Below are 27,640 nucleotides of genomic sequence, written 5' to 3' on the forward strand. Positions count from 1 at the left end.
CACGGCCCCCGGGCCTAGCTGCCGCCGCTATGTTGGTGCTGTTCGAGACTGCTGCTGGCTACGCCATCTTCAAGGTGAGGCGCGGAGGGCAGGCCGGGTGCCGTGCCTCTCGCCCGGTCGCGGGCCTCAGCGCGGCGTGGGGGGCACAGCTGTGAAGTTGGAGTGTGGGTGTAGAGCGAAACGTGCGGTACTCGCGGGGGAAGCGCTGTCGCGGTGACTGCCACGGCGCCCGGCAGCTCCTCAGGGAGTTTCCCCGCGTGGAGGCCTCGTGTGGTCCTTCTGGGGCCGAGGAGGAGCAGGGAGGCTGTGTTGTGAGAGAGGTATGGGGAAGGGGCTGTGCTAGAGCCTGAAGGTGCTTGTAGGGGGGAAGGAGAGAAGGAGGGTTTGCTCCCTTGCTCTCAGTGGTTATGCCAAGCATCACCTATGGCGCTCGTTGCCTTCCGCCCGTAGGGGTGGGTTGGGTATAGGGGGGTGTGCACTCGTGCCCCTTTGTGAGTCTGGTGATATCCCCGTTAGGGCATGGATGCAGCACTGTTTCTGCCTAGCGGTGTCTGCATGGCCGTTGTTCTAGCAAAAGCTCTGGGTTGCAGGAAGGAACGTGTGGGAGACAGGCAACGCGTTTCCAAACAGGTGTGGAGATGTCTCGGCCTGAATACGTTTCCAAAAGCGGGTCTTGTCGGCCGGCTGAGTGTGTGTGCCGGTATAGTGTGTGGTGTGACTTCCCTCGCCCAGCCGGGAGGAATGGACCACTTCATGGGGCTCTGATGGCCTCCTGGTGAGGTGGCTCAAAGGCTGCACTTTGACGGTGGTTTGAGCAAGTCTAAACTAGAGTGGCTGCAGTGCCATGCTCCCCTCTGACCTGTTCTCTTGCTCTCTTGCTTGAGTGTTGATGCTTGTACAGTTCCACGGTCTTGTTCATAGAGTCTGACCAGCTTAGTCTTTTTTTTTTTTTCTGGGTTTAGCTTGTGTGAAGTGCAGGTGCAAAGAGAGCAAGGCTAGTTTCTTTTGCCGCAGCCTGCTGCAGAACTATGCCTGGGCTGCTCTACAGAGTACAACACTTAACTTCATCTGCCATGAAACCTTTCCTCCTCATTGGGGTGCAGCAGTGCAGTTCAGACAGGGAGGATTTCAAGATGTAAGCCACAGGGAGAAGATAAATGATTCTAGAAGCAGATAGGTTCTTGTTCTGTCCCCTTTCCCTACCCAGTACCTGGGGAACTAACACATATATCAGTCTCCTTGATTTTGTTCACTGGATGTTCACACCGGCTAATATCCGGCACCTTCCAAGTTATTGAACACCAATAAACCAAGCTCCAACAAACAAAACCCCTCTTGAGTAGGCTGCAGTGAGCCAAGGACATTTAACCTTCTAGAGGAGCCAGGACGGGGCTGAAAATAATCCATGTTTTGCTTTCTGAAAGCAGGGTAGGCATAAAGCAAAGGTAGGAGGGGCGTGAAGAGAGCTGAAACCGTGTGGCTGCAGCAGCGCTGCCACACTCCTCTGCAGGTGCTGCGGGCTGGGGCGTGGGTCTGGCTGTGATGTGGGCACAGAGCGGCTAGGGGGCACCAGCCACCAAGGAGCGGTGTTAGAGGCTGGCTCTAAGCGCTTACACCCTCCGGAAGACAGGGGACTGACTGCAAATGGTGTCCGGGCTGGAATGGGAGAGAGGTGAAAGCTGTCTGCTGGAACAGAGCAGAAGTAGTATGTTATGAAACTACGTTTTGAGACGAGACAGACTTTGTTTTTCGGTGCTCCTGTTTGCAGCTGCTGAAGCCAGATGTGGCAAGCTGTGGCACACGTCTGCAGGGCATGGCTCTCAGTCACATTGCTTTCCTTTCCTAGACATAGTAGGTGTTCAGCTGCAAACTAATGTCATTGTTGCAGTTGTATGTTCATTCTGTATCCAAATAGTCTCTGCAGGGTTTAGCTGTGTGGGTTCTTTTTTTTTTCCTTTTAAAGCAATTTCTGCAGATTATCCTTGCTGGTTCTTTTGGGGGGCAGGGAGGGCTGGTTATGTTTTTGTTTGATTGGTTTTTAGATGATGATTGGGCAGAAACTGTGCTTCTGAATTTTGGGAGACAATCATGGTCACCTGCTTCCCTTTTCAGCAGTGCCTACAGATATCCATTGCCATCACAACTGTACTCTGTGCCTTTGTGATCAAGAACTGTTGTCCTCTGCAGGCTTTGTAGCTCTTGGGTATTCCCTTGTAAGCGCTGCTCCCAGCAGAGGAGCAAACAGTCTAAATAGTGAGGGCAAATGGGGCATAGCTAAGTTCTAGGTCTTGGAAGAGGTTTCTCCAATGGGTCCTGCAGTCTTGCAGGACACAGAATACCCATAGACGTGGAATTTCTATATACTAATCTTGATTTAGCAGCTTCTATGCCTTTATTTTTTTGTGTGTACCTGCGTCTTTTCGTAGAGGCTGAAAATTCTGTAAGCCTTGGGCTAGAAAAGATGACTTGGAGGAAAGCATCAACAGGCTGAGGAAAGGAAGAGTTGCCCCAAGGTTTTTATGTGTCTGAGTCCTGTGGGAAATGAGTTACAATGTTTATTTGCTCAGCTACTGATTGAGTTTAACAAGGACAACCCCCTTTGACTGGAGTTGAAAATCTGCAAGTGGAGCAAAAATCTCACAGTCCCAAGAATGAGTTCTGCACTGCAGGGAGTCACATTGCAATTGTGTTGCATTTGCGTTGTGTGAACAAAACCACAAGGTTTTGAGTGTAAAGAACACGATGTTATGAAGATCTGAACTGTATTGTCCCCCTGAGCACTTTTCTAGGAATTTGTGGTACAGTCTGCAGGGCTTTTTCAAGTGTATGTGGGCTCTAGGGGTGTAGTTGTTGATCTTGCACTGTTTAAAAACAGAGGGGGATCCCCTGGGTACAGAAATGGGATTAAGCCATTGCTGCTTCTTAGGTAATTCTTGGCTCAGTTGATGAGCAAGCTGTGGTGAAAAGTCTTTATAGAGATGTTCTCTTTCTTCCTTGGGTTAGCTCAGATTAATGAAAATAACTTGTGGGATCATTCTTTCTTATTAGGTGTCCCAGACATGTTTGTGTTTTCTCAAAGTAGTAGCAGGATTGGTTTTGGGTCACTGGGGTTGTGAATGAGTCCTTTAGAGGAGGTGAAGCAAGTCTGGTTTTGATAAACAAGGAGAGGGTTTTGTCTTAATGTGCAGGTTCAGAAGGACCCAGCCATTATTGAGCAACTTCAGTAATTCAGTTGAAAGTAAAAACACTGTAATACTGTGTGTATATTAGTAGGATAAAGCTGCTGTGAGAAAATAAGGAAACTAGAGACCACCAAAACAGAGTTTGTTAACTTGTGCAGTATTATCTTCCTGTGGTTTGATACACTGTAAATCAGGTCTTCTCTGCTACGATGCAGGGTTGAAGGCTGAGCAGAAGTGCTTTAAATATAAACTTCTTTTTCTTCTACAGGTTCTGAATGAGAAGAAGCTTCAAGAAGTTGACAGCTTATGGAAAGAATTTGAAACTCCTGAAAAAGCAAACAAAATGTGAGCAGTTTTATATGGGAATAGCAGCCTGGCTTTCAGAAGGACATGGATGTCTGTAGTTATGTGTGTTTGAGGTTCAGGAAGAAGTATTGATTTTATTTTTCAATATTGTTGAACCTAAAAGCTGTGAATAATAATAATGTTTAGAGGAACTTAAGAGATATCTAAGAGAAAGAAATAATTCCCTTTTTCACTGCAGTGTAATTAAGCTGCAGAAGTCGTTAGCATGTGTCACTGAAGCAAAAAATTGAACAATATTTTAAGGAGATCTGGATGCTTTGACAAGAACATCCAAGTAATGCTGGAGCTGGCTGAAACAGCGGGGTTTTGTGCTCACAGGAAATCCTTAAAAAGAAGTTTAATCCATTTGAAACCAATAGCATGTGAATCACTGAGAGTTGGAGTTAGTGCTGTGCCTGTGCCATCACTGAGTGTTAGCATTAATGCGTAACTGCACAGGGGTTGCAGTGTCCACTGGCTAAGCTGGCCTTTCTAGCGAATGGCCCTAAAGCTGGGGACAACTATGGGTTGTTTCCAAGTCTGTCTAGGGTGTTTTTACTGGAAGATTTATAACCAGCTTTGGTTATAATGGACACCTTTGAACAAGCTACGCCTTTTGATTTGGATTTATCCTGTTCTCTAACAGTATTTAGAGAAGAGGCCAGAATGTCCCACATTTACCTGTTTGTAGTGTTGTTAATCTTGTCTTGGAAACATCATCTTGGCCACTTGCTAGACAGGATGTGGCTCTTAATGGATCTCTACTCTGATCAAAGTAATTAAATTGTCCTGCCTTTCTGAAAAGGCTCTGTGTAAGCCTGGAGATTCTGTTGGGCTTTGTGAATGCTTAACTCAAGCATTTAGCTTTATTTGTGACCTTGCTTCTTTTGCAGATACCTGACTCCTAAAAAGCAGTGATTAATCAGAACTGGATTAGTCAAATCCTGTCCCTGACAAAGGAATTTACTGGATTGAGATAGCTTTTTAACTGTAATTCTAGATATCAACACCACAGACTATGTGAGGGGGAGAGGGAAGCTGGGCACAAAGATCTGACAGTGTGGTTAAAACACTGTCCATATCATTTTTGGCTCTGGTCAGCAGTTAGGGCATGGAAGATTTTTTGTTGTTTGTTTTAAGCTCTCAGAACTTGTATTCTAACGTCTAATTATAGGGGAGTATTTGAGGATTCATCAGTTCAGTTTTAAAGTCTTTGAAGATGCATGTTAAGTCTGAGCTGTGCAGGCTATGCATTCCACAGAGGCAGAAGGTTTCCTTTTGAAGATGAGTGGGAAGATGCTATCATCAGTCATTCAGCAGTGACACCTAGTTAATCAGGGTGCAGTGTTGAAATTTAAATGGTTGATGTCTGTCTTCAAATATGAGCTACAAAGCAGATGGGGGACTAGGTTTTCTGATTATGTTGATCCTAGAAGTATTAGATCAAAATTATTTTTTCTTTTCTAAATAAAATTTGTGGGACCCACTATAAACTCACATCAGGCTCAAATTTAATCAGCAGGTTTAGTGCTCTTCCTCCTTTTTGAGGATAGGGATATTGATCTCTGCTCTCTTGCAGTCTTAGGGAGAACTGTAATATCAGAGTAAAATGGTTCCAGCGTCTAGTTTATGTACACTTGTTCACACAATTGTGTGTGATTTTTCTTCTGTAGAGTGAAGCTGAAACACTTTGAAAAATTTCAGGACACAACAGAAGCACTTGCTGGTAAGTGAATAACACCATTCTTAAAAATAAAAAGAAATAATCCCTGTCATGCATTAGTTCGCTCATTACTTACCCCTGTCTCTGCTCTGTTTCTTTGCTTAGTTTTTGAATTAAGATTTTTCACTTGACCTGTTTTGTTGTTTTACAAGGTCATCCATCCAGTCTATGGTACAGTAGAGATGTAATGAAGTCTTAATTTTTTCCTACCATGTTTATTTTCCAAGCAGCTCGCTAATAAGCACCACGTAGAAGGTTTTGACTGATATATGTAGCCTGTTGTCAATGATGGATTCTTGTTGAAGATGAATATAACTGATTTGAATCAACCTTTCGTCACTACCACTGAGACAACAGATGCATATCAGAGTACATATATTGTTACAGTTGCCCTTGTTTTATGGACACATATTGTGCCTGTGTTTTTCAGCCTAAAAAAATGCTTGTATTACACTTAAAAGAAATTCAGAAGTTTAAACAAAATAGACTTATATTCAGTAATTTTACTAATTCAACCCTTAAATGCTTAATGCTGTGGACTAGTTTGAACAGAAATTATTAAAGTTCTAGCTAATAATTCAGAAATGGTGTGATTTACTGCTGAATGTGCTGTGTGACAGTAGTAGGTGGATGTTTCAGGTAGCATTTACAACTGAAGAATGGATCCTTCATATTCTTCTTAGTCTGGAGACAGTACCATCATACATAAGATGCAAGTTAAACAGCTGAGATCAAAGCCGCTTTATATGCCTTCTTTGGCATGGCATATTTTTTGGATTACGTTGCTTTTGCATAGGTTTGGATTCAGATCATTTATAGTTCAGCTGATTTAAAACAAAACACATACATACCCAAGAAACCCCAACCAAATGACTACCACAAAACCCCACCAAACCCACACCCAAACAACAATAAAAAAAATCTTCCCCCCAATAAATAAATAGAAATAAAACCAGAAGAACAAAACCCCCAACAAAAGCTACTACTACTACTTTATTTCAGGTTTACTTATCTGTGAAGTGGGAAAGATTATACTGAGTACTTATGTCATCTTTATTTTAAAGGGTTGACTGTGTATGTGGTTGTCTCAAGTGGGTTAGGAGCTACTGGCCAGCTTGAAAGGTGGAAACTTCATTGTAGGAGGATTGAAAGGAAACTTGGCACAGCACTTAGATTTTAACCTTACATTTCATTAAGGTTCTGGAAATAAAAAATCTGTGGCTTCTGCTCTGTGATGAAGATGTTGCATCAGTCACAGAAGTTCAGTGAAGCACAGAGCTGACCCACAAAGAGAGTTTAATGCCTGCTTAAAATACATTGTGTGGGACTGTAAAGCTTTTACAGATCTATTAATGCTTGAGAATGAAGAAGGTCCTTTTAAAATTCTTCACTCTACATGCTCTGTTAAAAGGGTGAGTGCCTACTGACTGCCCAGTCTGTGTTTGGCATCAGTCTTTGTTGAGCTTTAGATAGTACACTATTGTCATCATCAGATGCAAATAAGCCATTCCTCAATTTAGGATATCGTGGTTGCTGACTAAGGGAACCGGAAAATGGTTGGTTAATTAAATGATACATAAAATGTTCGCATATAACCTTGCCTTTAAAAATGTTAAACATGTATCTAAAGCATATGGCATACTGTTAGTAGAGATCCTTAAACAAAATTGACAGAAATAGAACTGAAACCACATGGAGAAAGGAGAGGCAACTAGGAGAAGGGTTTTTGATTTGGGCCTCCAAAGGAGCAAGTATATAATTTTCTTCAATTTTAGCCACTGCATGCTGAAGCAGTATTGCAGCTCAGACTAGAGCTACTGTGGGCAGTTAAAATAAAAATACCAAGTTAGGAGTACTATTTTTACAGGTTTTTGGAGGGGATAGAAACTGCATCTTTGGTCTTTTTGTTTTATACAGCATCCACAGCTCTTGTAGAAGGCAAGCTCAGCAAGAACTTGAAGAAAATTCTCAAGAAGATAGTGGCAAAAGATGCCCATGAACAGTTGGCTGTAGCAGATGCCAAACTTGGAGGTGTCATAAAGGTGATAACTGATTTTGCCATTCTTTCTTGAGTCTTGTGCTACTGAAATCTTATAGTCGGGTTCCAGAGATTTTGCAGTTATTAGCAATGGGTTACGCTGCCAGTGCTTTGTTTGTGGAAGATACTTAATTCTTATGATCAAGTGTGTACTGCATGTATACTGAGAAGACATCATCTTGAGTACACAAGTGAATGATACAATAGAAGTGCACTGAGGTGCTCAGGTTTGCTTGATTTCTCTTAAATATTGGTTAGAAACCCAGCAGATTAAAACATTAATTTCTCTGAGGATCCCATCCAGAAAAAGAGGGGGAGAGGAACCAAACAAAATCCAACCAAACGAAATCTTCATCACTAACAGAGGCAGCGATAGTGGGGTGATGATTTACTGTCTTGTTGGGAGGGAGTATGCATTGTTCTACCTTCCTTGGTCTACAGGCAGTTGTGCGCATCCTTCAGTCGTCGTCTGCCAGAGGGAGGAATAAGTACAGTAGAGATGGACTGCTTTCTCCAATGTCTCATAGGTGTCAAATACCAGGGTCCCACCTCATGTCTGGCTGCTCCATGGTCCAGTGATTTTTATTCTGACAACCTTCTCATGGTGTTTTAGGAGACTGGTGTAGGCACAAAATGAGGAGGATTTAATGTTCAAGTGAATACCAAGGACTCTGAACTAATTATTTAGTTTTATTATTTGAAAAAGACCCAAAGCCCCCAGCCCTCTACCTCTGAATTTTTTCTCTGTGGCCAAACTGTTTCTAGTAAATTGCAATATCTTGAGTCTTCAGTTCCAGTATACATAGAACATTGTTTATAAATCTCTTCTTCAAACTGGAATTGTTACTGTGTGGGAAACTGGAGGTGTCGCTACCTTGAGCATCAAAGATGACAAACGTGTGTGATCACAGGGTTGAAGTGGGAAAATCGGGTATAATGAGATAAGGCTTCTCAAAGAAGAGCTTTAGAGGAATTTCACTGTTGTGCCTGACTTTGGACCATTGATTTCCGTCCTACAGGACAAGTTGAATTTGAGTTGTATACACAGCCCAATGGTTACAGAGCTGATGAGAGGAATTCGGTCACAGATCGAAGGGCTTATTACAGGCCTCCCTTCTCGAGAGATGGCAGCTATGTGCCTCGGCCTGGCACACAGGTGAGTTTCTAGAACAGCTCTATTTCACTGCATGTCTGCCCTGCTCCTGTGACCTTGGCTATGCTGTGTTGCTTCAAGTGTCTCTAGGTATGTGACATGGTCTTGTACTGTAAGTCAAGACACGTTTGTATCTGAAATCTTGTTTTATAAAGGAAGGGTTTTCCATTTTGCACCCACCCTTTAGGGAAAGGCTTCATTTTCACCTTAAGTTGGATTTGATAGCTTTCTTTTGCATGTTACATACTTTAGGATTTGGTTTGAAATGGCTCTGTAGCAGTCAGATTCAGCATTCAAAACTCCATTGCCATCAAGAGACAAGGTGAAGCCCATGATTTGCTGATTTATGCCAGAATAAATACCCATGTAATACATAATGTAAATGTTAAAGGCAGTTTGTCTTCCCACCTTGCTGTCTCTGCTTTGGTTTAGTGGTGCAGTAGTTACATAAAAAGTTGTTGGACCAGCACAGGGCCAAGCATTCATTCATAAAGCATTAATCCATACTGTGACCTGAGCTTGTCCTGTCCATGAGCCATTGACAAGTTGTAGAACTACTTTGCTATAGCTAATTCCTTAAAAATAGATGTGTGTTTGCTTAGAAGATGGACATTAATATTGAAAAAGGACTTTGAAGATGCAAATCCTCATTGAAATCAAATGTCTTTTACTGTAGCATACTGAGGAATTTTAAATGTACATTAAACAGAAGGTAATGGGCTTTCTCAGACACTGAGAATCTGTTCCAAGAAGTTTATTCTATTGTTTCACATTAGTGTATTTGATATTTGGTGCTGGGTAGGTACAGTTTTGTGGATTGCCTCCAACTGCTGCAGAACTGGAAGTGCTGTTGACAAATACTTTTTTGTGGGGAACCATGCAGAAAGAAGCCAACAGCCAATTTCCTGCCACAGCACTTGTGTTCAGCCTGCTGCACGTGGTACAGAGAGCCATAACTTTCCCTTTCACTCTGGTCATGGGATATGTGCATGTATGCATGTTGGAGCTGTTTTGAAGCTTGTGTCAGTGTGGCTTCTGGCCACAGCTGGGAGCAGTCAGTGGCATAAAACTGAGCTGTATGAATGAATGTATGAACAGCTGTATTCATACAAAAGTAGGAACAGGTGGGACATACACTTCAGCAGGATGTCAGGATGCTGATGAAACTTTATTTATGTCTCCTCAGCCTTTCCCGATACAAGTTGAAATTCAGCCCAGACAAAGTAGATACCATGATTATCCAGGCAATTTGTAAGTATATTTGGAGCTTAAATTATTAATGGATTTGGCTTCATATAGCTGGCTTCTTACATTGGTTACAGAAAATTATTGCTATCAGTTTCCTTCTAGCATGTTTCAGTAAACTGGGTATTGATGTGTTTTCTTAATATGGTTTACCACAATCAGGAAGATTTTTAGGATGATACAGTCAACTAGCAGCCAACCACTTATTCTTAGCATAGAAATCAGCTGAAATACAGGTGGTGCTGGTTTGGTCCTCTGAAGGCTTCACTTTCCAACATGCCTCCCTCCTGAGTAATACTGGGAGAGAATGGCCCCTCAGGACAGGATTTTCTGACCCTTCAGTTTGGTGGTATCTTGTGTAGAGGACAATGTATAAATAGGCTCTTATGTTAGGTATGTAAAACACAGTGTGTAATGCTGCATTCCGTCTCCTTACTTTCTTAACGGAAAACAGACTGAAATTGTAAATGCAGCTAAGAAAGCTCACTCATCTTTCCTTGAAGAACCCACATCGTAATTGGCATGCTTGCTGTGAAACAGTGGTGAGGAATCCTTGTTTGGAATATTAATTCCCAGACTGTAGTCAATGATGGAACATAGTTAAGCTGAAATTAATGATTTAATTCAATTCCTTCGTCACTACCACTGAGACAACAGATGGGAATGTTGGTATTGCGTTAGTGGGAAATATGTTAGCCTCAGGGCTCTGTAGCAATATATGCTGTGGGTGTTGGACTCTTACGTTGCAAATTGGTTGTATCTGGTAAGCCTGTTGGATTTGTGTTGGGTATATTTATTAGAAAGTCAACTAAAGGGCTTAATAGAATCTTTTAAATCAAGTTATTGAATGCAATATCAGGTTTTCAACTTTAAAGCATTTTTCCATAGTTTATTAGATGGTTACGTTCTACATCAGTGTTGTGTGTACATCTTTGGCTGAATGAGAGGAAGAATAACTGGCTGATTCCCTTCCAGGGGAATGTGCTTTGCAGCTGTTAAAGGAGTCTGTCCAAGGCAGTCCCAGTGATGAAACATTCAGTCCATTGTCATGGGAATTCTAATATTTCTATAGAATTGTGCCTGGGATTAAGCAGTTCTCTGAAAAGTAAAGACTTCTCATGTACTGCAATCTTTATGGGATAAAATACTTCAGTTTGTCTCCCTTTACGCTATTAAAATTTGTTGATTTGAGAGTTTTCCATTTTTAGATGACCTTTCTAGAACAAAAAAGTACATTCTTCTTTCTTTTAGCACTTCTCGATGACTTGGATAAAGAACTGAATAACTACATCATGCGCTGTAGGGAATGGTATGGTTGGCACTTCCCTGAACTGGGCAAAATCATCACAGATAACCTAACGTATTGTAAATGTGTGCGGAAAGTTGGTGAGTAATAAGGAGGCATGAGCCTGGAGAATGTTGCATGTTAGTATGCAATGCATTAATGGCGTTGATTTGTAGACCAGCAGCTCATTCATCCAGCTAGTCATGACCCTGTATTTTTTTAATAATGAAACTTGCGGTCCAGGGAGAGACCTATGAGTTTAAGGGAGCTTTTTTCTCCAATTGTAGGAAGAATTACATAGGTTTGGGTAGTGGTAAATGCCTGCTTGCTTCCTGGAATTCTTCCTTTGTAAACTTGTGACTGAAGATTTTGCAGCAAGCAGCTACTGAAAAGGTGAAGTGCAGTGTTACAGAGTAAGGGCTTTTTTTTCCAGCTTCAAATTTAGTATTTCCAAGCACTCTCATCTAGTATAAACGTAAAGTCAGAACACTGACATGTGTTCTGACATATTTGGGGAGTTTGGAATAGGATGATAGCAGGCTTGACTCCCTGTTTTTATTTTGGCCTTTTATCCTCATCTGTTTGTGCTTTTTTTCGTACAAGTTTGTATCACCCCCAGCACAAACATGCTGTCATCTGTCCCCCCACAGGAGATAGAAGCAATTTTGCCTCCTCTGATGTTTCTGACATCCTACCAGAGGAGATCGAAGAGGATGTGAAGGCTGCCGCTGAGATTTCCATGGGGACAGAAGTATCAGAAGAAGATATAAACAACATAATCCATCTCTGTGATCAGGTATGTACAAATGCGTGAATAGCAATAGAACTCCACTTCAGCCAGATCAGAGCCTCCTCTACCGAGCAGAGATTTTCCCAGGGCATTGTTAACACACTTGTGATGGCAATGATGATTCTTATATTGTTGCATTCCTGATGTACAGACATGAGGGTGCACAGTCACTACCTCATCTGAGCCATCTCAGACTGTTGATGTCTGCACAAAGTCTTCTGAAAGTGTCAGTCTTGCTTTTGGGGGGGAATTGTGTCATCATTGTGCTTTTAAGTCATTGAGGTAATGGTACTGCATAGCCTCTCTTTAATCTGTCACTTTTGAAGCCAGGTGATAAACCCTGGGTTAAAAGTGGAGCACTGAGGCCTCAAGAAGAATTAAGAGCCCTATCCTGCTTTCATCTGGTTTCTGTGTGAACTCCCTTTGACTTTAGTTGTGCCAGTCGGATCCCTTTGTGACTTTACCAGGGAGTGGCAGGCTTAGGAGTTCCTGTTCTTGGTCTAGACCAGGCTGCTTTTTTTTTATGTGCATTCTAATTGTGTGTATTTGTATGGAACGAGTAAAGAGCATTTATCCCATTTCAAGAGAATGGTGGCAAAGATTTATGTGAAAACTGAATGTTCCAGGGTTTTGTCCTAAAGAAAATGTCCTAACTAAGTACTTTTGTTCTGCTTCACTGTCTTTGGCATGTTGTCAGCTCCTTTATCAGGAGCTTTGCTGAGAAAATAAGTTGCATAAGAGAATAAGCAATACAGATCCAGTATACTCTGTGGATGAAACCCTGCTCTGGGAGTATGCCCTATATAAAGCTTTCTGTAACTCTGGCTCCTGGTTGGCTGTTTGCACTTTGACAGTCTCCTCTGTTGGAATTCCAAGCACTTCCTCATTTCAATATATTTATATTGATATTTGCTGGTTAGCTAATTCTGATTCCTGTAACCAAGCTCTGTCTGTGCCAGGTGATTGAAATCTCTGAGTATCGGACACAGCTGTATGACTACCTGAAGAACAGGATGATGGCCATTGCTCCTAATCTCACCGTGATGGTGGGCGAGCTGGTTGGAGCAAGACTCATTGCTCATGCAGGTGGGTTACACTGATCACTTAGTAAATAAATTAAGTAAAGCTTAGATGGGGTTTTTACCAAGGAGCTGGTCAGCTAGAAGCATTATGCAATCTTATGGTAAAGACGGGAAGAAAGCTCTTGAGGAATCTGAGAATACCAGCATGAGCTTGGTAGTAGTCTGTGATGACAAAGTTCTTAGTTGGCCTGAATTCTTTTTGGAATATGAGGGCAACTTAAGTCACTACCTCTTCTGAGACATTTACTGAGCCTCCTGCTGATAGTCCAGTCACTTCTGAGGTGAAATGCCAACAAACTGTCATTGGACTTCTGTAGTCAGACCAGCTCAAGGTAGCAGCCTTATTTCACTTATCTATGCTGCAGCTCTGCAGTGATGTGTTCTTGCTGCTAGACTGTCAGGCACTACTCCAGTGGAATATGTTTTATTGAGTCAGCCTTCTTTCCTGTTGCTGAAATCAAACCAAGACAGTTAGTTAAAAGCATGAAAGACTGAAATGGTTTACATGTCCTTCAGGAAATGAATGTGAAGCAGCTTTTATAGAAATAGATGGCTCTAAGCTTCCTGCTTTTGAATTGTGCAGGAATCTAGCGTCCTGCTTCTCTAGCTGCTCCTCTGACAAATTGCTATTGCTGTGTTGCCTCCTTCTAGGTTCCCTTTTGAATCTGGCGAAACATCCAGCTTCAACAGTTCAGCTACTAGGTGCTGAGAAGGCACTCTTCAGAGCACTGAAGACTAAACGGGACACACCTAAATTTGGCCTTATCTATCATGCTTCCCTAGTGGGACAAACCAATATCAAAAACAAAGGAAAGGTCAGTTGCAGAATTGTTTTATCAGCTTGGCTTTTTCCAGAGCATGGGGTATCTGTTGATGAGATGGCTTGAACTTCAGACTAAGGCGCTTGCTTTACTGTGTTGCTTCGTGGTTATGTGGAAAATACCACAAATCTCTGGATGTCATGCATTCCCGTTCAAAAGAGCAAATGGAATTGTCCATCTGAGTAATAACAGATGTATTCCTGCAGATTTATGATATAGCACTGGCTTTCTCAAGAGGTATATTACTGTTTTCTTCTACAGAATAGTAAGCTAAGCTATTGCAGGCTTTAGTCTTGATTGAAAATCAGACTGTTGGATTAAAGCTAGTAACTTTTGTGGCTTGCTTTTAAAGCTTCAAAGACTTTTATAATGCAGGTGGATACATATGTGTTTGAACTGTGAAGTAAGCTATCTAGCTGGAAATTGCACCTCAAACTAACCTACACCTCACCCTAAAGGTTGGGGTAAAGTGGGATATGTATAACTATCTTGCTGTCTCAGATGTTTCCCTCTGTTTATCAAGAAAATAAGGTGTTACTTTAACAGCATTTCAGTTTTGAAAGAATGAGGTACTAATTGTTTTTTTGGACTAAACACTGCTAGTGTTCTTTTGTTTGTGGGTATGGTTTCCAGATCAGAGTGAATCATTGCCTTATGTTTAGTCTTAGCATTTAATGTTCTTTTTGCCTTTTCCAGATTTCTCGAATGCTGGCAGCTAAGACTGCCTTGACCATTCGTTATGATGCCTTGGGAGAGAATACCAGTGCTGAAATGGGAGCTGAGAACAGACTAAAAGTAGAGACGAGAATGAGGCTTTTGGAAGAGAGAGGGGTAAGTCTAGCAAAGGGCTGCATGAAACTGACATTCTTGTATGGTATGAATTTTCTGCTGAGTCTTTTCCTTTCACTCAGTTGTGTAATCTAGTGTCACTCTTATGCTGTAGCTTCTCCCAACCTTGGCTGGAGCAGTAGGGTTTGTAAACCAGTTGCATTCATTTATTTGTATATCGGCTTTTCTTGTTTACATGCCTATTTGTATTTACATTATATTGAAAAGTCTTGATTTTGAACAAGATGAGCAAGATCATACCTTTACATTCTGCTACGTCTCTATAGATACTTTTAGTACTTCACAGCTTCTTTCTCTTCACCTTAGAAGAAAACATGTTTAGGTTTTCTCCATTCTCACATTTTCCACCATGATTCCACAAAATCTGAATGCTGGTGATGCTTAGCTACAGGCGGAGCTCCTTAAGACTAAGGCAAGATGTTATTCTGCAAGTTGCTGCTTTGCCCTCCCATAACCTAATGCATATCGTGTCTGCACACCTCCTGCTCCACCTCTTGCCATTCACACTGATGCTGGAAGAACATAGGGTTCACTTTCCTCTTTTAGGTGGCACGCCTGGTGCGTGTGATCTTGTAAATGGTGCCTGGCTTCAGGCTTCCAAGCTAGAAGATCTGATGCTAACGCTGTAGTACTGGCATCACTAGAACAAAAAACAGAGGAATCCAGAAAAACCTGCCTGCTCCTCCTTGAACATTTCATGGGAGATGATACTTCCCATCGAAACACAGTCAGGGAGACATGTTAATACCAAAACACAAACTGATCACCTGAAAAGTGCAAGTTTAATTCAAATTCAGTTTGGGGCTTGTATTGTGGTTTTAGTGTTGGCTTTATGCCAGGCATAGGGTGATACCTGCCCTGGCGTGCAGTTATCCTTTTGAAAAAAGGAAGTGTGCACAAATTCAGGCTCATCTTGGGATTTTTGGAGGTGTGATGTTGTAGGTCATGTGCCTGTGGTATGTTTGATCCAGTACTAGTTGCCCTTTACTTGAATTGGGCTCTTGAGGAGCAGTATTAGAAAGGCACATGCCTTTCTTGCTGCAGTTACTTCCCTGTCTCTATTCTGCTCCCAGGTATAAGACTCATACAGGTATACAAGAGCCTGACTAATATATGTCTATGAATTTTCAGTTCCTTTCAAGAGCTGTAGAACTTGTGTTGGGAATTGTTTTCATTATGAGTAATTTGTTTTTCACTTCTAAATTTTTCTTGTAGATAAGAAGAATAAGTGGCACTGGAAAAGCCTTGGCCAAGGCAGACAAGTATCAGAACAAGAGGTGAATAGTTTTTCCTTTCAGCTTGGCTGTGTAAAAATAACTCCAGGTTTTTATTTCTGAGAAGCTTCTAGGCTGGGCCTGTGTTGACTTAAGATCCAGAGAGCATTTTCTGTGCTCTGAAACAGGGATGACGGGTCCCACTGCTAATGGGAATTTCTGTTTTCCCACGTTTTGCAGTTGTGGTAAAGCCATTGAACTGGAGAAACAGTTATGATTTTCTAACAGTAAATTACTGACATCATCAGATAACAAGTATGTTTAGATGCTGTCAGCATCAGCCCGGAAAGCCGAATAGTTTGAGGAGTTAATATGCAGCAGCTTTATTTAATGCAAGTCTGGATAAATGAAATTTGAGAAAATCAGTGTTTGAATTAGTTGTTGACATGGAAGCTGTCCTAGAGACCTACTGAGTCATCTTGCTCTTAAAAAGAAAAATAATGAAAAGTTTATTCTGAGTGAAGCTTCATCTTCTTATTTAGGTCTTGTCTGTAATAAGTATCTTGAGCAATAGATAGGATCTGTACTCTGGACACTGTTAAAGCAGTTTCTGGTGCCCGAAGTGACACTGTAAATTGCAACTAGAACAGCTGAACATCTAAGGATTTGAACAGGGTAGTATTAGTCTGAGCTGTGACATCTGGGTTTTTTGCTTAATTTGGTTTTGGGCTTCTTGCTTAGCTTGTCCTGCTTATTTTGCTGAAGCTTTGGTGTAGAGAGGGCAAGTGCTTGCCAAAACCAGGGCCAGGTTCAGAACTAGGTGCTAGTTCTGAAAAAATAGCACTGTTGTACCCATCTGCAGTCCCTGAACATCTTTCTCATGCCCAGCTGTAACTTCAGTTTCCATATGCTAGGCATTTCAAAGGAGTGATGGCTGTGATTTCTGGAGCAGCTTTTGAAAAGAGTGTAAGTGAAGCATCAGGGCGTGTAAAGAGGCAGTAGCTTAGGGAGGAGAGTGTTGAGGAGACAACATACATGCTGGGTTTTGACCTCTTGAAATGAGGAGTCATGAATTCCTGCCAGGACATGTTTCTGGTATTAGAAGTGCCTTGCAAATGTGTCTAGGCCTGGGGGAGAGACTGAAGATAATTCCTGGCTGTTTGGCTTAGTCTGGTTGTCTGAAAGGGAAGCTAACTCAGTCCCTGTCAAATTGTCCTTGTACTACAAAAATGGCAGTGCTGCTGCTTTATGGAGATTGTTTGAAGAGCTAAACTTGTGTTTTGAGGAGATTGGCAAGAATGTCTTAGTCTTGTTTGGAACTATGGATCTTGTCTAAATTAGCTATTGAAAGTAGTATTTCAGAAGTTAATTGCCAGGTAGTTTTTAGAATTGAGCTTTAAGTGAAGCATTTCAGTATGCTTTCCAGAAAACCTCTGAGAAAGTGCATTTTACCCATCTTTGGCATATTTATTCACTGGGGTTTCATTTACTCATTTATTAGCAGCAGCATTTTGACAATGATAAGGAAGCCAGTGAGCTCTTGCTCGGCTTAAACTGAAGCAGAGACTGTTTGCAAAAAGCTGTGTAATCAATATCTGTAAAGCCATGTGCAGTGTTAATGCCCATAAGAATAGTTTTTGGTGCTTAAGGGATGAATTGGTGGTACTGTCTGCTAGCATCACTACATGCTTCCCACTCTAGTCACTGGCCTCAGTTGATTTTTTAACCTGTGCAAGGTAGCTACATCAGATTCGTACTTCAGAGAAGTTTAGATGCTCAGTATGTGGCTAGGGAGGGAATAGTTCAGGCTTACTGATTTAAAACTCATTTTTCCTTCAGTAGGTATTATGTTCTGAATGAGAAAAAAAGTGTTTCATAGCTGTTGGATAGGGAAGGGACATAGTTGTCCCTGAAAAGGGCCAGCTAAAGAGCACTGCCTTTCAGGGTGGCTGGTTCTTTGCAGCTTCTAGAAGAGCTGGGACTGAACAAAGGAGCATGCAGTATTTGAGAAGAGGCAGTTTCAGACACAGATCAGGTATTTGAATATCCTATAAAGTCAGTGATACAGAGATGAACCATAGCATCACCCTGCCTTGTGCGTTGTGCCCTGTGAATGTAATGGTGGAGATTCAGAGCAGAAAATGCAAAAGTAAAGCTATTTCTAATCCTGTATGCATATTACCCTTAGGGTATGCTTATATGGACTTAAAATTGTGGGGGGACCTATGTGCTTGTGACCATACAGCTGTATTGGAAAGGCTTTCAGCAGCAGAGATCAATCCGCTGGGTAATTTAAGTGCTTTGTAGAACCTTGAACAGATACAAAGCAGAACCAAACTCTTACTTAACAGGTATCTTCTTTTCAGATCAGTTGTACTTCATGGGGTCTCCTCTAGTAATGATTACTGATGAACCATTGATGTATTGGAGAAATGTTCTCACTACCTGTAGATTCTTTTTGTTAGCTGAGCAAGATTGATTTGGTAGTATTCTCAGGAAGTTGTGTTGGAAAGTTTATGTTCAACTGCAGGGTCTTACTGGGGGCCTAGATCTTCTTTTTTATTAAACTAACTTGTTTTCTCATTACAGTGAAATAAAAGTATTTGACCCATCTGGTGATTCTACACTTCCTGCTGTTTCAAAGAAACGCAAAATTCAGGAGGTAGAAGAACAGGACACAGAGGTTGTTGTGAAAGCAAAGAAGTTCAAACCAGGCATGAAGGGTTAGTTCCTGCATCTGTGCTGCTGGTGTGTTGCTGTGTGTATCATGCAGTGGGGCGTAACATTTACAGCCAGCCTGGTTGTTCTTCTTCAGTATGAGTATGTAAAAAAGAAAATGGTAATCCTTTGTGGACTGACACTGTACTGCAGTCATTTTACTTAAAATACCTGTTTTTAAACAGTGTAAGCATGTAAGAACATTTGAGAGCAAAACTCATTCTTGCAGGACTTCTTGCTCAGCAGGCTCATGTTTAGTGGGCCTCAGAGCCTTAAATTAACCCCTCCCCACACACACACTTCTCTGTAAAAGCAGAATTTGCCCAATTTTCTTTAAAGAATACTGGTTTATTCTATATAGAAATGTTTTCTGGCATGTTTCAACATACAAACCTTGAAAGTCAGAATTGGATGTGAAATGACACTTGGAAATTTCAGTCTGGATTTACGCAGCACACGAACAATTGTTATTCTCTGGAGAGCTAAAACTGAACTATGGCCACAGTTGTTCCTTCTTTCTGTAGTAAGTTACTGTGTGGAGAAAGATTCTGGACTGTGACTTAAATAATCTGGTTTTATACTATGCCTCATTTTAAGGAACATTCTCACCCTTCTCTTGAGTGCACTCAGCGCCTCTAAATAGCTGGCCTAATAATTCCTATGATAGTGGAGTACACAGTGTGTAACTTGGGGGAGGTGGGAGATGACTTATGTGAGACCCTGAGCCGGGTCTGGGGGTGAGCTACTCCCAACTACCCGTGTCTGCAGGAGGTCGGGGGCTGTTGGAGTCTCCCTTTTCTGCCCTTCTCTGTGCTGCTGTGTTTTAGAGTATCATAGAATAGTTAGGGTTGGAAAGGACCTTAAGATTACGACTGGAAAAAGGGAAATATAACCCCTGTTTTCAAGAAGGGGAAAATGGATGACCCAGGGAATTACAGACCAGTCAGTGTCACCTCTGTGCCTGCCAAAATCTTGGAGCAGATTCTCCTGGAAGGCATGCTAAGGCACATGAAAAACAACAAGGTGCTTGGTGACAGCCAGCATGGCTTCACTAAGGGGAAATCCTGCCTGACCAATTTGGTGGCCTTCTATGATGGGGCTACAGAACTGATGGACAGGGGTAGAGCAGTTGATGTCATCTACCTGGACTTGTGTAAAGCGTTCGACACTGTCCCACAAGACATCCCTGTCTCTAAATTGGAGAGACATCAATTTGATGGATGGACCACTTGGTGGATAAAGAACTACCTGGATGGCCGCACACAAAGAGTTGTGGTCAATGGCTCAATGTCCGGCTGGAGACCAGTAACGAGTGGTGTCCCTCAGGGATCGGTGTTGGGACCGGTCTTGTTTAACATCTTTGTTGGTGACATGGACAGTGGGATTGAGTGCGCCCTCAGCAAGTCTGCCAATGACACCAAGCTGTGTGGTTCGGTTGATACGCTTGAGGGAAGGAATGCCATCCAGAGGGACCTCGACACGCTTGTGAGGTGGGCTGATGCCAACCTCATGAAGTTTAACCATGCCAAGTGCAAGGTCCTACACCTGGGTCGGAGCAATCCCAGGCACAGCTACAGGTTGGGCAGAGAAGAGATTCAGAGCAGGCCTGTGGAGAAGTACTTGGGGGTGTTGGTCGATGAGAAAATGAACATGAGCCGGCTTCAGTGTACGCTTGCAGCCCAGAAAGCCAACCGTATCCTGGGCTGCATCAAAAGGAGCATGACCAGGAGGTCGAAGGAGGTGATCCTGCCCCTCTGCTCTCGTGAGACCTCACCTGGAGTATTGTGTGCAGTTCTGGTGTCCTCAACATAAAAAGGACATGGAACTGTTGGAACAAATCCAGAGGAGGGCCACGAGGATGATCAGGGGACTGGAGCACCTCCCATATGAAGATAGGCTGAGGAAGTTGGGGCTGTTCAGCCTGGAGAAGAGAAGCCTGCATGGAGACCTCATAGCAGCCTTCCAGTATCTGAAGGGGGCTTATAGGGATGCTGGGGAGGGACTCTTCATTAGGGACTGTAGTGACAGGACAAGGGGTAATGGGTTAAAACTTAAACAGGGGAAGTTTAGATTGGATATAAGGAGGAAATTCTTTCCTGTTAGGGTGGTGAGGCACTGGAATAGGTTGCCCAGGGAGGTTGTGAATGCTCCATCCCTGGCAGTGTTCAAGACCAGGTTGGACGAGGCCTTGGGTGACATAGTTTAGTGTGAGGTGTCCCTGCCCATGGCAGGGAACTTCATGATCTTAAGGTCCTTTCCAACCCTGGCTATTCTATGATTCTATGATTCTGAGATAATCTAGTTCCAACCCCCCTGCCATGGGCAGGGACACCTCACACTAAACCATGCCACCCAAGGCTCTGTCCAACCTGGCCTTGAACACTGCCAAGGATGGAGCCTTCACAGCGTCCTTGTGCAACCCATTCCAGTGCCTCACCACCCTCACAGTAAAGAACTTCCTCCTTATGTCTAACCTACATCAGAGTGTAGTTATGCTGATTATGTACCTCTTCATGCTCAGCTGATGCTGAGGTGTGATCTTTCCAAACACTGGTTCCATGGTGTCTGTATACATGATGAATCAACTTGTAGCTGCTCTGTCATGCTAAATTTAGCTGAGAATTAAACTGGAGGGAAAATTCTTTGTGCTATGAAGCTGAGATACGTGCCCCGGTTTGTTCTCTTGTACTTGTCATAATGAGATGGGGACATGTGAGTACTTTGGAGGCTTGAACTTTGCCTGTTTGCTTCTTGGAGAATGTGGGTGTTCTCAAAGCCACTGCTTTTGATAATCTTTTGAACTAATTTCCCTTAGTATAGTTTCAGAATTGTCCCCTTGGGCTTCCATTGCATTATCAAAGCAAGTGTGTTGACATCTCATGGGCATGAGCTCCTCACAGGTGAAATACTGCGCTGATCACCATCCTATCTCTTACAGAGTGAGGTGGATATTTCTATTTATATGTCTGTTTTTCAACCACCTTGCGCTTGCTTCTCTTGCTTTCTTGAGCATTGATACCTCCTGGTGTAGGGGTTGGGTGGAGCTTAGCAGGTTATCCTTGAGATACCAAAAATTATTTGAGCAGTAGACTCTGTTCATATCAACTGGGTCCTTTTATTTGGATGCTTGGGCATTAGAACTGTGCCAGTTGCTTCAGACTATGGAAGAAGTGTTTTCAGAGACCTTACTTATCTCCTGTCACCTATATGCAGAACTAATCCCTTCAGCCTGTCCTACTGTACCCTTTAAAATAGCACTGCCCCTAAGTTTGCAATTCTTGTATTTGGCCACCCAGCAAAGTGCATGCTATACAGATCGTATGGCTTGTTCTTTACTAGTATGGTTTGTATGACTGCACTGTGTGGTGGTGGTCTGAAAACTTTGAGTGGTTCAGTAGGTTCCATAATACACAGAAGAGTGCAGAGGAAGTCCCAGCATTAAGATTTATGTTGTGTGTCACTTGAATATGCATGAGCCTTTAATTTCTGATGTTCTTGGCTCTATACTTCCTGGTGCAGTGCTCTGTTAAGCTTTTCTCTGATCAGAGATTTCACATCCAGACATAATGTTGTGAAAGAAGTCTCTGCTCTGTCCTACCCCAAGCTGTTCATGCAGCTGCATGATAAATGGGGTTGTGAAAAAGCAGTCCAGAAAGAAGGAAAAAAAGGAATTCTTTAGCCAGATCAATTTTGATCACTTTTGTATTACACGAGGAAGGTAAGGGACAGGAGTAAGCTGGGAAGCTGCCACTGAAAAGTGATTTGTCAAACTGTTGCTTTAATATTTGTTGTAAAGGGAGACAGTATTTTGAATTGAGCTAGCCTGAAATGTAGATATTACTGTAGGATGAGATGTGTAACATTTTCTTTAATCCCAGTTTGGGGTGCATGCATGGCAGTACTTTGGGTAGGAAAATGGTAAGGCTTTAGCTTTTTACACCTAAAAAATAGTGCCTGGAAAGATAGTGCCTGAAACAAGTTATAATCCACTTAAGGAGTTGTCTGTTAAAACCTGTTTTGATGATGGGGGAAGAGAACAGGACAGGTATTTTTGTGACTACAGTCTTTGAAGCTGAATGTGGTTAGACAGAATGCATGCCACCAAAAGGGGCTAGCCAGCGCCCCCAGTGAAGCGTTCAGCTTGCATTTAAGCATCAGGATATAGTAGCAGCTAGTCACTTGGGAAGGTCTCTCTCTTGAAAAGAGAAATACCGTCTTAAATGAATAGAGTGAACCTTGCAAGACACAAAGCCTTAAATGACAGCAACATCATGAGATGGCATCTTTATTGATAAGCAGTGTGACTTGGTTCTGTGCATGCAGAGCATCGTCCAGAGGAGGGGAGGGTACATGAGGCTAGGGTGGAAAAGCTTACAGAAAACTGGTAGAAAATGGGTGTGTGAAACCCACTGGTGATCTCTAGCACTGCACAGGGCCGTCACTCAAACTGCTTCTCTTGGTGCTGCTTTCTGTGCCTCAGTGCATGATAGTAAGAGCTGTTGTCTTTCTTGTCAGCTGCTGTGTATCACAAAGAAACCCCACTGGGCTTGAGTGACATAGAAGTGTTGCACCCAGAGGAAAAAGAGCAGCACCCCTGGAGCCTTTATCCTCATTCTGCCTAGGTACAAATACGTGAAGCCTTGTGATGAGCTTTGCTGGAAAGCAGCAACTGAAATCTGCACGAAGGCATCTGCTACTGGCTGTGAGAAGTGACAGAGCCTATGAGTGACTGCACAGGGCATCATCTGCGGTTGTAAATTGTGACAGGTTCCACTGCCTGGTGTGTCAGACTTGATGACATGTAGAGTTATAACAAGAAGTTATTTTTCCAAGGTTGCCAGCCAGCACTTTGCTTGAAAACGCACATCTTACCCATCCAGCTGAGTGAAAATGTATCACATAGCACAATACAATGTGTGTGCTCCTGTGGTATCATATGGCTTTAATGTAGTTTATATGTATTTTTCAGCTATTTTGTATTTCCCTGTGTCATACCTAGGGAGGGGAGGATACTTTCTTCTACAGGCATTTTGAATGCCTTTGCTTTCACACAGTTTGCTGTGAAAGATGTGTATGGCAGAATCCACTTAGAATTATATTTGCCAGTTCCTTTATGTCGAATCCTTTGCTGTTTTGCTTCTGGCATGTTTTTTTTAATGTCAGAAAGCTGCCTGTGTTAGCTGGCTGTGTTTTCCTGTAGACATGTCTAGAAATTTTTTATCCTGAAGCCATTTTTTTGTCTGAAGCTTATGTTAGAGGCAAAGATTGAAGTACATTTTTTTGACTCATAATCCTCCTGCTGCCTCAAGGAGCTCAACTTGTGACAAAGTACAATCAAGATATTAGGAGGTTGTGTGTTTGGGGGGTTGTATAATTGCACTGGCTTTGTTTGTGTTCTTCTCGTAAGTGGTGAGTGAGTGTGCTTCAGAATCAACTTGATTCAGTTTTCAGGGGAGAGTACAGTGAGAAAATTACTTCTGGAGTGCACACCACAAGCACAGCGTCTTGGTTTTATAGCTACTGAAGGACACTGGTTGCTATGTCATGAGCTCACTCATGAGTACTACACAGTGAGAAACTTGGTATCCAGCACTGACTCAGCTGTGCAAAAAACTAAGCTGGGTATGCTCCAGTAACAGCCTGGCCACTGCATAGGCTGTCAGCTTGGTAATCATTTCTGCTTGGTTTCTTTACCTAGAGATTTCTAAGACTGTGGTGTGTATTCTAGAAAATGAGTGGTAAATCATAGTGCCTTTAGCACTGTAATTAGATAGCCCAGCTGGAGACGGATAGTCCTGAAAAATAAGAGTGCATTAGTAAATCTTTCCTTGGGTTAATGTTCCTCTCGGCTTATATAAATAATTCAATTCCTGTCTTCCAGGACAGGAAAGTGTTTCTGCTTTTGCATTAAATGCTTTATGTTTGCTCAGCATTAAGAGATCTTTGTGTTTGCCAGTCTAAACAGTAAAGAAAAATGCTCTGCTTCTTATCCCATTTCCACCGTCAAGATAGGGAAGTAAGTTGTGAACAAGCTACTGCTGGCTGAACATACTTCTAATGTGGATTTTTGAGTCTTTCCACTGCTCTTGTGATGCTGGTGAAAATACTTGCCAAACTGGACAATCTCTTTTCAGATAGAGCACTAAATGTAATTTGACAAACAAATGAAAACATGCAAGCTTGTTTTAAACTTTGAGAGCAGCATATAGGAGTGGTGTTTGTACCAGAAGATGTGAATAGTGCTGTCTGAGCATTGTCACTTGTGTCTTAGGTAGTTGTACGTTTTGATTATAGCAGGGAGCGGTCATGCAGAAAAGAGCAAAGAGGAGGGAAAGCAGTTGTATAGAGATGTAAAGATGGGGCAGCGTGTATTCAGTATTTTGCCTTCTTACTATCATCACCGCATCCTCTCACGTTTTGCCTTTTACCACTGTTAATAACTGACAACCTGCCTTTTTCTTCCTTCTGTGGGACAGAAGAGAGAACAGTAGAAGATGGTGAACCTATCAAAAAGAAGAAAAAGAAGAAGGATAAGGAGAAGCAAGCTGAAGAGGAGGAGGTACTGAATGAGGAACACTGCACCAGCCCCACGGTTGAGGTAAGGCAGAATTACACAGCTACCTGATCCCTATGGGAATGCATTCTCTCCAGAACACATGCGTTGAGGGGGGAGCAATGCTTTTATCTATATAACCCATGGTATGCAAGGACAGTTTTAATCTAGTAAGTATTTCATGATACACATCGTTGTAACGTCGGGAAGATTTGCATTACAAAATAAGATCTGGGAAATCTGTGACTAATGCCTCTGTGTTTCCCCTCCTTTCCTTTACTTGCCCCCAGCTTTAGTCTGTTCTCTTTCTATGCTTTTTCTCCTCGGGAGGGTGTCCCCTGGTGCTGACCCACAGGCATCTATCTAGTGTTTAGGACTTGCAGGGAGCAGAGGCTGCACTTGATGAATTCATGAAGCATCATTTGGTGGCTTCTGGCAACAGCAGAGTGGATGGGGCCAAGCCAAACTGGTTGCTCAGATTTGGAATCCTGTTCTTAACATGGGGTTTAATTTTCTCCCCATTGTTTAACACAGCTATGCTGCCTGGCTGCAGTGCTGAGCTGTCAGCAGTGTAGCAGAGAGCACAGCTGCCCTTGACCACTGGCCCCACTGTGCTGTAAACATCAAGTGCATGTAGCAATAGAGGAAAGGGGATATCTCTTGGGTCGTGCTTTGCTGAGTATGGCAGCTACTGTGATGCTTTGAGTGTGAGCTCTGTTGCCTAGCTACGTGTGTTGCTTTGCTTTTCCATTATGCTTTGTTCATACCAACATTTGTTTGTTTGCAGAATACAGAGAAAAAGAAGAAGAAAAAGAAGAAAATGAAAGACGAGGATGAGGACTGATGAGGAACAGGGAGGAACATTGGCCCTTGGACAGCTGATTCAGAGTAGCATTTTCTGACAATTTCTTTAGCCTCTTGCTGCAAACCAACTTTGCTGTGTTGCAAGAGGGCAGTGAGATGGGTTGGATACCCATCTTCTGCCCTGGAACCAGGATACCATGGTGTCTCTGCTACTTAGGAGGATGGCTGGTTTTATTTTGCGGTTTCCTTTGTTGAAAAGCTCATGGTAGATCCTCTTTTCATATGCAGTCTCCACTGATAAGGAATAAAAACATTTTTTACAGAGATTTTATGCCTTTGTCTTGTTTGTTGGTTTCCTAACCATTGTCAGGAGTATTTATAAGATTTATTGTTTTAAATGAATATTAAGCAAAGAAAAATCTGAAGTGTGAAAATGTTCTCTAAAGAATTCAAAGGTTGGAATATTCTAAAGTTCTGCATAAGATCGGTACAAATATCTCTGCATCATCTACAATATCAATGCATCAAGCATGCACTGAACAGCTGAGCTGCATTACTGAGTCTGCGTTGTAGGTCTCCCAAGAAAGGCTTTTATAATCATTTTTCAAACAGAATTTGGTTTTGCTGTGCTGAGTGACAAGATTCAGATCCGTGTTTAGAACTAACATCAGTTGGCTGCCAGATTCCTTCTGTGGTGATAGTGGCAACTTCCTTCACTTGGTTAAAAAATAGTTAAAAACGCCCAGGGCAAAATGACTTCTTTAACTATCTGATAATGAAGATGAGAAGACAACTCTGTTTATTTCATTTGCCACTTCTGCCATTCTCTGTAGGGGATACACGTGCACTGAAGTAGCATCATATAATCAAGACGCTAAAGTGCTTCAAGCTTTATTGTGGAAAAGGAAACCATTTTTGACTATGCTTATCGCTCACTATTAATGCATAAAAATATTCTTTTTCTAGGTGTGGTGGTAAACTATTACCTGAACAAAGTAGCACTGTCCTTGTCTGGATAACATTTGGTAACTCTGCAACCAACGCAGCTGGTGCTTTTCTGTGGAATACAGTTTATTGACCAGCTCTGGCTTACTTACCTGTTAGTGTAAGTGGATATACCAGATCCCTAACAAAATTGGTAAAGTGTTTATTGATGCAGTTCTACCAGTATCAAGAACATGAACTGCATGGTGGTTTGTTTGTTTGTTTGTTTCCCCTCAGGAAGGTTGCAGTGAGTTTAACAGCTTAATTGAGAGGTTGATCAAGGAGTATCGTGAAACAGCTTATTGGGACCGTGCTGCCGTATTGCAACCGTCTCTTGTCCTAAGTGCTACCTATGGATCCTTCTGTTGGGCTGTCTGCAATCACTGGTTGTTTATGATGCAGAGTTCTGGATTGCCTGGGATTACTGAGACCTTTCCAGTTCATCTGCTTTTTGCTAGACAAGTAGGATGAATTTAAGCTGAAATGTTTAAGTGGACAGCAAAGGTATTAAAAATTATTCATAGTGAGATTGAAGACTTGGTTATTAATGCCTCTAGTTTTTTATTGTAAACACACTTTCAGGCAGAAATCCATATAGACATGAAGGTTCAGTTTCCCCTGAACTATTAATGTAGTTGCTTCCTCTGAAGTATCAGATAAATTATGGATGTGCTGCTCAGAAACTGTCCTATATAATTTACCCTAATCAGAAAATTTGTATGAGCATTGGTTGCTTAGTAAGTGTAATCAGTGGGATCGAAATGGAGGCAAGTTATCTTTTGCTTATTCCTTCGATAACACAGGAATGAGATTCACCTCTTACGTAGCACATTTTAGTGGTTTATGACTGAAAG

The 27,640-nt window shown here is 42.2% G+C and overlaps 1 protein-coding gene and 4 non-coding genes across 5 annotated transcripts; all 5 read left to right on the plus strand.

Annotated features, from left to right (window-relative positions):
- Positions 1 to 26,171, plus strand: NOP58 (NOP58 ribonucleoprotein). Its single transcript, XM_057419885.1, has 15 exons — positions 1 to 74; positions 3,451 to 3,527; positions 5,201 to 5,253; positions 7,168 to 7,292; positions 8,308 to 8,444; positions 9,628 to 9,692; positions 10,938 to 11,072; positions 11,622 to 11,767; positions 12,721 to 12,847; positions 13,495 to 13,658; positions 14,361 to 14,495; positions 15,729 to 15,790; positions 18,317 to 18,450; positions 24,922 to 25,043; positions 25,786 to 26,171. The coding sequence occupies exons 1-15, from the start codon at positions 30 to 32 to the stop codon at positions 25,840 to 25,842; spliced, it is 1,584 nt and encodes a 527-aa protein (XP_057275868.1). The 5' UTR covers positions 1 to 29; the 3' UTR covers positions 25,843 to 26,171.
- Positions 5,525 to 5,611, plus strand: LOC130604955 (small nucleolar RNA SNORD70). Its single transcript, XR_008973572.1, has one exon. It is a non-coding gene; the product is annotated as a small nucleolar RNA SNORD70 (small nucleolar RNA).
- Positions 10,260 to 10,347, plus strand: LOC130604956 (small nucleolar RNA SNORD70). The gene has a single exon (XR_008973573.1). It is a non-coding gene; the product is annotated as a small nucleolar RNA SNORD70 (small nucleolar RNA).
- On the plus strand, positions 11,868 to 11,951 carry LOC130604958 (small nucleolar RNA SNORD11B). Its single transcript, XR_008973575.1, has one exon. It is a non-coding gene; the product is annotated as a small nucleolar RNA SNORD11B (small nucleolar RNA).
- Positions 13,001 to 13,086, plus strand: LOC130604957 (small nucleolar RNA SNORD11). Its single transcript, XR_008973574.1, has one exon. It is a non-coding gene; the product is annotated as a small nucleolar RNA SNORD11 (small nucleolar RNA).
- Positions 26,172 to 27,640: the final 1,469 nt, after the last annotated feature.

The sequence above is a fragment of the Pezoporus wallicus genome, unplaced genomic scaffold (assembly GCF_028554395.1).
Source record: "Pezoporus wallicus isolate ANWC-B61680 ecotype Strahan unplaced genomic scaffold, APGP_CSIRO_Pwel_v1 contig_4710, whole genome shotgun sequence".
Classification (NCBI taxonomy): domain Eukaryota; kingdom Metazoa; phylum Chordata; class Aves; order Psittaciformes; family Psittacidae; genus Pezoporus; species Pezoporus wallicus.

Excerpts from the sequence above, each read along its gene's own strand:
- NOP58 (XM_057419885.1), top strand. The coding sequence starts at position 30 with ATGTTGGTGCTGTTCGAGACTGCTGCTGGCTACGCCATCTTCAAG. Across the intron at positions 8,445-9,627 it reads TGCCTCGGCCTGGCACACAG|CCTTTCCCGATACAAGTTGA; the intron begins GTGAGTTTCTAG and ends ATGTCTCCTCAG. Across the intron at positions 9,693-10,937 it reads CATGATTATCCAGGCAATTT|CACTTCTCGATGACTTGGAT; the intron begins GTAAGTATATTT and ends TCTTTCTTTTAG.